This window comes from Limulus polyphemus, unplaced genomic scaffold (assembly GCF_000517525.1).
Source record: "Limulus polyphemus unplaced genomic scaffold, Limulus_polyphemus-2.1.2 Scaffold7226, whole genome shotgun sequence".
Taxonomy (NCBI): Eukaryota; Metazoa; Arthropoda; class Merostomata; order Xiphosura; family Limulidae; genus Limulus; species Limulus polyphemus.
The window spans coordinates 32,049-41,534 of NW_013672836.1; the positions used below are offsets into that span (position 1 = coordinate 32,049).

General features: G+C 32.3%; 1 protein-coding gene across 1 annotated transcript in view; it reads right to left on the reverse strand.

Moving 5' to 3' along the window:
• Window positions 1-8,847, reverse strand: part of LOC106474440 (dihydropyrimidinase-related protein 2-like) — a 14,117-nt gene extending 5,270 nt beyond the window's left edge. The window contains exons 1-3 of the mRNA XM_013935132.2: window positions 8,443-8,847; window positions 7,449-7,628; window positions 6,221-6,307 (exon numbers count right to left, since the gene is read on the reverse strand). Coding sequence (XP_013790586.2) covers window positions 6,221-6,307; window positions 7,449-7,628; window positions 8,443-8,580 — 405 coding nt within the window. The 5' untranslated portion in view covers window positions 8,581-8,847. The remainder of the gene's footprint in view (window positions 1-6,220; window positions 6,308-7,448; window positions 7,629-8,442) is intronic.
• Window positions 8,848-9,486: the final 639 nt, after the last annotated feature.

Sequence of the window (9,486 nt, forward strand, 5' to 3'; positions counted from 1 at the left end):
GGAAGGCAGCTAGTCATCACCATTCACCGCCAACTTTTAGGCTACTCTATTACCAACGAATAGTGAGATTGACTGTCACATTATAACGCCCCCATGGCTGAAAGGACGAGTATGTTTGGTGCGACGGGGATTCGAACCCGCAACCCTCAGGGTTAGATAGCCGCGATGAGCACAGCACAAATATTCCATTGTGTTTTTTGTGCTTTTTCCTTATGCGCAAAGCTATAGCAACAGAGATGGAATTTTAGCATTATATTCCTTGAAGTGTTTTTTTCCAAAATAGAATTTCGTCACTAAAGAATCTTGAAACTATGATAGATCCGAGAATGTCAAATCATTACGAAGTTTTTCAAATAATAAACACTGATCCACAGCCCTAGTTTTGTCGAACATTGTTTCCAAGAGCATGAAATATCAATATGAATCCGTTTCAAAAACTATATTTCACCTATCTGTTTAATTGACGTTTAATATAATCGGTAGCCGAAAGCTTTCTGTTTTTCTTTTTCAAAATGGTTAAAATGGCCATTTTTAAAGAATCAACTGCTAAACAAATGTGGTTGCAGTAAAACTCGTTTACGTTTTCCTCTTTACTTATTGACGTGTTTGAACTTTTATACGTTCAAGTTTCAAACTTCGAGCCATTGCACGTTTTTTAACAAGACTACGTCTACAGATAACTAAGCGGTATGATTGATGCTCATAACGCTAAAAACTCGGGGCTTGATTCCTGAGGTGAGCACGGCAATTTTGCGCTTAACAAAAAACAAAGAAACAAAATTTCAAACTATAAAACTATAAAAAGAGTTTCAGAATTCGAGTTATTACACTTTATATAGTGAAGCTGGAAACATTGACTCTGCGAAAGTTACAGAATTCGAGTTATTACACTTTATATAGTGAAGCTGGAGACATTTACACTGCGAAAGTTACAGAATTCGAGTTATTACACTTTATATAGTGAAGCTGGAAACATTTACAATGCGAAAGTTACAGAATTCAAACCGTTGAACTTTATGTAATTAATCTACGAACTTGAAATTTGAATGTATAGGAACATTATCTTTACACCTATAACTAAAAGAGACATCTGCATATTACACAACATGCACACGTGTAATAAAATTGTTAGACTAACATTTACACTGAACTCAGCTTGTCGTCCAAGCTTTAAAACATCTTCCTCACAAAACAGATATCGTAAAACGGAAACGATTGAATTTCCTAAATATCATTTTTTTCTAAAACGCGATTCTCTTGTTGAATATGGAACGGAATAAAAATTGTTCTAGTAAAATTAAGTCCCCTAATGGCTCAGTAGTAAATCTGAAGGCTAATAACACTAAAAATCGAATTTCGATACCTTCAATGGGCAAAGCACAAATAGCCCATTATAGAACTTTGTGCCTAACAATAAATAAACAAACTAATAAAACTGGTTTTAGGCCTTTCCGATTCGGAGTACTTGTAATACGGATCTGAAACATAAACATGGAATATATTTTTTTTTTAAATTTAGAAACAAGGCAGAATTTTATTTGATTTTTTTCTAAAAAATTCTTTCGACATTTTCAATTCATCAGTTTTCCATCAATTAAGTTTGTCTTATCATCTTTGTCAATAAAAACACGCTAGGTTGAAGAAGAATTTACTTCTATTTTCATTTGGCGGCTTACTTCAATTTTGGATAAATTAATATCTATTTCCAGTCAAGAACAGACAAATCTCTCGTTGTCTATAAATAAAAGACATTAAGCAAATAAATAATTATCAAATAAAATTTTCATTCCTTTTATCAACTTATTTCGAATGTAGAGATTTTAGACTTCCATGATAATCAAATGTTATATGTACATCAAACTCACATATAAAAGAAACAGCATTATATTAAGGCATCGAAATGAAATATACCAAGTATAAAAAAAAACAAAAACTACCCAATCGGGCTTTTCTTCCTGCTTTCACCCGATTCCCTGTCACACCAAACATGCTCGCCCTTTCAGCCGTGGGGGTGTTATAATGTGACGGTCAATCCTACTATTCGTTGGTAAAAGAGTAGCCCAAGAGATGGCGGTGGGTGGTGATGACTAGCTGTCTTTCCTCTAGTCTTACACTGCTAAATTAGGGACGGCTAGCGCAGATAGCCCTCGTGTAGCTTTGCGCGAAATTAAAAAAACAAACAAACAAAACATTCACCTGATTCAAATAATAAAAATGAAAAGTTTCGTTTGATATCTTCTGGATGGTTGAAGAAATACGCGTACAATTTTTGCACATAAATGTATTCATCTAATACTCATTATGAAGTTTCGTTAGGTTACACACCAACATTTTCTACTCTCTTCTAGTCTTATTTTAACCAGAACCTAAACAAGTTTAATTAACTGGTAGTTTCTGCCAATATCTACTTTTGTAACAGATACAGATACGACTCACATTGGATCAGATATATTTACAATTATGAATGTTTTTTGTTTGTTTTTTTTTACATGTTAGAAAATGTTTGAGATTCGAAATATAAAAGTGTAAGTTTTATGTTGAAAAATGTAGTGCCGCTAAACTACAATCTTACACCAACTTCTTATTTTTATATAGAGAAAAATCAGGGTTTTAAATGTTGGTCATTTTCTATCGATCATTTGATGCCTAGATAAAAATAAAATAATGTAAAACATATGGTTTAAAACATCACCGAATCATCATGTTCAACTATAACTCAAATACTGAAGCTTTAGTTTTTATATGGTATATGTAAGGAAAGGACAGCAAAAGTTGCATTTAAATTCGATGACGAGAAACCCACTTTAAGACTAATAATGGTTGGAGACGGTTTGAATGGGTAATGAAGAAAACTTTAATGTTATATTATATTATATTAAAGTTTTTCTTTATTACCCATTCAATCCGTCTCCAACAATTAAAAGTTGTATTTGATATTTCTTACATTTTACATACTAAATTTAACTCACAATATTCCTCCCTTTTAGCGCCCTTGCTCTTATAAGCGCCACTGCGTGATTTCCAAAATAGCAATAAATAAGATTCCTCCTTATTATCGTTCATTGTCATGGGTTTGAAGACAAACATTTTACTTCCGATTGAATATTATTTTTGGAGTCCGGACTTAGTTATATCTGGCAAATTTTGTCTCGATACTTCACAAATACCTGTTCCTATTACCGCTATAACACTCCCAATACAAACCAAAGTCTGCATTTGTTCAGCATGATATCATCTAATAAAGCGTGTAAACTAACAGCCGTGTTTAGCAGACGATAACAGTCGCTGCTGAGGAATACTTAAAGGTAAGAATTGTTTTCTTGTTAGCGCCCCCCCCCTTTAGAATTATTTAAACTCCTGGAGCGCTTAAAGTGAAGATTCTGATAGTCATAGCTATTGAAACTATTTTAAATATTAATAACATTTTTACCACAAACAATTTTGGGCAACTTCTACTATTTCAATGTGTAAGCTTTTTTTTTTTTTTCAAAATATGTTCAATTTTGTTCAATCAAGTGCAGCAAACAATTCAGGGCATACTATTAATTTCGTTTATTGTTGTGTGTTTGTTTTTAATGTTGCGCAAAGCTACACGAGGGCTATCTGCACTAGCCGTCCCTAATTTAGCAGTGTAAGACTAGAGGGAAGGCAGCTAGTCATCACCACCCACCGCCAACTCTTGGGCTACTCTTTTACCAATGAATAGTGGGATTGACCGTCATATTATAGTGCCCCCACGGCTGAAAGGGCGAGCATGTTTGGTGGAACGGGGATTCGAACCCGCGACCTGCAGATTGCGAGTCGAGCACCCTAACCACCTGGCCATGCGATTTGGTAACGAAAGTAAATTTTCTTTATGCTTCTGCCTTTTCAGCAAACTTGTCTTCCGACTTATGCAAAGCAGCAATATCATCTTGCAGATATTGTCATTTCATGTTATGTATTGCCTCCACTTTTTGTTTCCGCCGTTCCTCGGTAAAGGTCATATACCTTTGTCTTGCAGATGCTGCTGAAGCTAGAAACGAGCAGTTGATGTTAACATTAAGGACTCCACCAACAGCATTAATATTGTCATAGATTAATCTCTGTAAAATGAGGGATTGTTTTCCATTTCAATTTCCTTGTTGATAGAAAATCCTCTTTCTTCAGTTGCTTGTCCACGTGAAATTAGGAGCAAATCTCTTACATCACTCCAGACGTTGTTGAAGTGGATATTTTTAGACAGAAACTTGGACAAAATTTATCTAATCTGCATTCCTCGTTGTGTGGCCAAAACGATTGAAAATCTGATTGATTGTGCGTTACATCCACATCAATGGATTCTTCAAACTGGGCCAATATGTTATCAAAGGCTGTTAATCTTCTGGTCACTCTCCTAGCCTCTATCAGCAAAGCAAGCATTTTTTTCTTCATTGTCACGCTGTCGCGTTTTGATGTTGCCATGGTTCTATGGTCGAGGCATGTGATATATCTTGAGTGGGGATTTTTCCAGTATCTTACTAGCAAGCTTCACCATTAAATCACGACATTCGTTTCTCAGTTCCATGACTTTGATATCACTGATGGCCTTTGAAAGTGATAAAAGGATTTTACTGAGTTTACCCCTGAAGAAGAAAGGTTCACCCGCGTCCTTGAATTCCTGGAATTTCACCCTACACCCAGAAAAGTCCTGATTTTTTTCATTTAACCCTGGAAAAATGAAAGCTCTCCTACATTAGACACTTTACAGTCAAATGTTCCTTGATATCTAATACCAATGTGAAGGGTTCGATTTTTTTTGTTCGTTTTTTTAAACCCTACACACATTTTCAGGTCAGGTGCAATTAATATGAGTTGTCTGGGTTTTAGATAGTGATGTGTAGTTGTTATGTTCATAATGTTAGAAAAACACATAGGTTCAAGAAGTCTTGATAGAAATGAATAAAATACCTATAACCCGAGTGCTTTCGAAAATATTTACTCAGGTTTATTTATCACATAATATATTTTACATAGTTATATAGGTAATTTTGTCCTAAAACAAGGAAAACTGCTATTTTGTATAGTTATTTCGAAGTGATACAACTCTTAATCAATTTTCAGGAACATAGCCGTAAGACAAGAAAATTGAGTTATATTATATGTAATTGCTGTGAAAGTTTTACCTTAAAAGAAGGAAATCGTGTTTTTGTAAATTATGAATGTAGTGTTACTTGTTGCAGTTGTAAAACAAGGAATTTGTGATAACTGTGACATATGTAATAGTAGTAGTAGTATTATATTGTTACGACAGCGGAAGTCACGTGACATTGGTAACACGTCATGAGTTTCTAGAAGGATCATGACTGTTTCTGGCAACTCTAGTGTTTACCAGACGCCCTCTATTTTAGTATATAAGTTCGGCAAATAAAGCGGAGAGATAATAATTGCAGATAGAGACAGATAATTGAGTCATTTGAGCTGTAGTGGCTGTAAGTAAAGTGCGTGAATCATTGTGAATGACAGCGTGTGTTTAAGTTAAAGTGATTGTGGAAATTAAGTGTATTACAAAGTATGTAACGAGAAAGTATAAACTAGTTTTAATTAAGAAAGGACTTGTATCGCTGAAGTATCGCGGAAAGAATTTTTACGGGAACTTATCAAATGAGCAGATACGTAACAATATGGTGAATTTCTAACGTTTGAGTTAAAATCTTTAGTGTAGATGTTTTAAAACAATAAACATATTAAATAGTTTATTGGAGCTGTTTATTTGTGTGCCCAAACTAAGTTCAAGGATTCATGGGTAACAACATCTTGCTGCATAAATGTGCTTCACACTTTGGAGCAGTGGATGCACTGTGAGAGTGATGGTAAAATGCCACTTTGATCAGACAGGAGTAGCTCAAGAGTTGGTGATGAGTGATGTTGATTAGCTGTTTTCTGTATAACCTATTACTTAGGGACAGCTACGTGCAGATAACCCTAGTGTTATTTTGTGCAAAATTTTGAAACAAACGAACAGACAAATTTTGTGCAGGTTTTCAACAATTTTAATACCAGAAACGTATTTGTTCTTTTTTTCCTCCTGCGATTTTGTATCAAAATATGCATATCTCTGATTTTAAGCTCTTTGAATTAATATCTGTTGAAAAATTAAATCATCATTATCAGATAAGAGAAAAACAAAAAAAGCAGTTGTTTCTTTCACAAAAATGAGTAAAAATTCTATATGTGGTTATAAAAATATTTAATATATTACCTGATCTCTCTCGTTAATACAGGCGTAGACATATTGAGAAAATGGGGGTGTAGCAATAAAACGACCTACACCTTGACTGACGTGGAGCTGATGGAGACAGAGAAAAAAAGTGTGTACATATTAAGTTTCAGAAATATGTGAAAAACATTCGAAGGAAAATTTGGCACTTTTATGAAAACGTGATAGTTTGAAAAAACTTAAAACTTTTATCGGTTCAACTATACTAAAAGACTTGAATTTCGTTATCTATTAATATAAATATTTTTCTATTCCTACAGGATATTAGTTTAACTTTACAAACATTTGTAACGTACTCAAATAAAATAATATAAACAGTAACTTAGGTTTGTGCAGATCAATTAGTATAACAACAACAACAACATAACTTTAAAAAAAACAAAAAACGTTTATCCACCCTCTAACACAGTAAAATGTAGATTTGTGGCCATTTTCAAAGTACATGATACAAGTTGTAAAAGCTGCAGATGATAAATTATTACTACTGGAACGATTTCGTATTAAGTTTTTATATTTATTTCAATTGTATGTGCCTCAGAAACACTAAACAAATCATTATTTGATTCATATTTTTATATACATTTGTCAGTCAGTGATACGGATTGGTAATTGCCAACCTGGGGAGCACACCATTCTTTGGGGTGCACCAAACATGATTGCACCAGGCTTGTTGGCTTCTTGCGAGATTAGATGATTTCAGTCAGTGCTGTTACAAGTATAATGGCATACATCTCAGTGCATCGATCAGTCAGCAATATAGATAATTCTTGCGGTAGTAGAGATACAAGGCTCGGAAATTCTAACAAGTTATTAGTAATTACACAAATGGAACTTGTACATCAACTCGGGTTAGAAAAAATGAAAAAACAAAATAAATTACATAAGCTCTGAAAAAAATTTTAAGAAACAAAATAACTGTAAAAAGTAGCTACAGAATAATGTTTTGTTGGAGTCATCCGGAAGCCATTATGATCAAGATGGCTGAAAGTCTCTCATGGTGTCTCTACATAGGCAGTGGCATCTAGAGTGGTTCTGACTGATTGAGTGCTGTTCATTACTATTTTGTCTACATCTACTTGAAGCGAAGAAGTTATTCACGATGTATCCTTTCAAAATTTGGAAGTGCCAAGAAACAAAATTCTCGTTTACCTTACTAACAATTAATCTTCAGTTTGAAGAGATGAGAAAATGAAAAATGAACAACTCTTACCTCTCCTTCGTCAACCACAACTCGACCTTGCGAGATAACATATATAGGCACTCCATGACATTTCTTCCCCTCAAAAATGTTAAAGTCTGTATTATGATGATGGGTCTTGGCTGAGATGGTACGCACTTGAGTTGGATCCCATATAACAATGTCTGCATCAGATCCAACTTGGATTCTTCCCTAAAAGAACATTTGGCATTTATTTTTGGATGATATTTAAGATTCACTAAGAATTGTATTTTAAATTCGTTAGTAACTAAATCTTCAAATGAAATGATTCAATAGAGAATAAAACACAACATAATTAAAATATTTTCATAAGTTAAAGTTGATACTTATTATTGAATGAAATGGTAGGTTACAATAATTTGATAATAAATCAGAAATATTAAATATATACCAATAAATATTATTTCAGTAAATTTTTAATGATAAAACCGTGTTCATTGATGGATTTAAGTTGCTTGTTATATCAAAAAAATTAAGAATAATAGGTCCTTTAATTATTTTTAGGACTAAAATACTGTCTGATATAAAATTATCACCAATGTTAAGGAATCACAGGAATCTATATAATATAGAAAGTCTAGTAGTAGAACACTAAAAGAAAATGTCTTATAACACAGTCAGATATCAATGCTAGTACTAGTTAATGGACAGTAAATTTAAAAAAATATACATACATCAGTTACATGTGAAAATTTTCTTTGCTCAATTAAAATAATTATATTAAACATAATTTTATATACTGTATTTTATACATACTCTACTAACAGGATTAAAATTTGATGGATTTCAAGTATTTTTTAAATTAGTTGAATTCTAAATATTACTTTTAGCTTTATAAAGTATAAAACATCATCAAATTATTTCATAATTCTTGCTATGGGTTAAAAGATTAAATACAAATTTACAATTTAACAAAAAACACTTATATATAACTCAACCTAATTTTAGTGTAAAAAAAAGAAAATCATTAATTGGATTTACTTGCCTTTCGAGGATAAATGTTAAATATTTTAGCAGCATTTGTACTAGTGACTGCTACAAACTTACAGGGGTCTAATTTGCCCGTTACCTGCCGAAAGAGAAATAAAGAACAGAAATTTAAAATTACAATTATGCCTTTCATAAAACATTAGTATTAGGCCTAATATATTTTTAAACACTATATTCTTCATCTAGTCCCTCAGAGATTTTCAAGAATTAGAAGAATGTATAATAGTATTATTCCAATCACACTATATTTGTCATATCCATTTAGATGGATTTAATCGAGTGCAGGGGCGTCGAGAGCCAGCCCAGACCCAATGTAATAGGCCTAATAATAATGTTTTATGAAAGGCATAATCCATCAATATGGTTAAGATAACTATTGTTTTCAGTTTATTAATATTTTAGGAAAAATAGGGATATATAACTATTATTTTATAAACATGAATTAGGTCAAACAAATGTATTTATTTTTATTTTGTTTAATTAAATAAAAACATACATAACACGTATATTTATAGCCATGTATAAATAAAACAAAATTACAATCTCAGAGCATCGAAACTAGACAACTCCAACAATTAAAGATGTGTTATACATCCTGAAAATTTGAATTTAATATATACAGTGGATTAAAGGTAGCTCAGCTAAACAAAGTAAGAACTTTTTTAAAAATGTTAATCGACATTTTTAGTAAAAAATTTCATTAAAATATTCAAGTTTGCTGGTATAATGCCAGTATTATTGTTTTAATTGTGGGTATTGTGTATAAGGACAATCATTATGGCATTTAACATTTAAAACAGTGCTAAAATTGCTTCAACAGGCTTAGAAGTTAAAATACAAAAGTAAATGAATCAAGAAAACTAAAAGGTCAAATAATTTTTATAAAAATAATCGCCAAATATTGCAGTTTTTAATTAGAACATTTTAACGCCTTTGAAATAGAGTGTATCTTTATAAATTTGCTTGGAAAAGGGGATAATTTTAACAGCTAAATGTGTTTTTTATTTTGTTTTTAGTAATTTGGTTGATGTTGGAATTT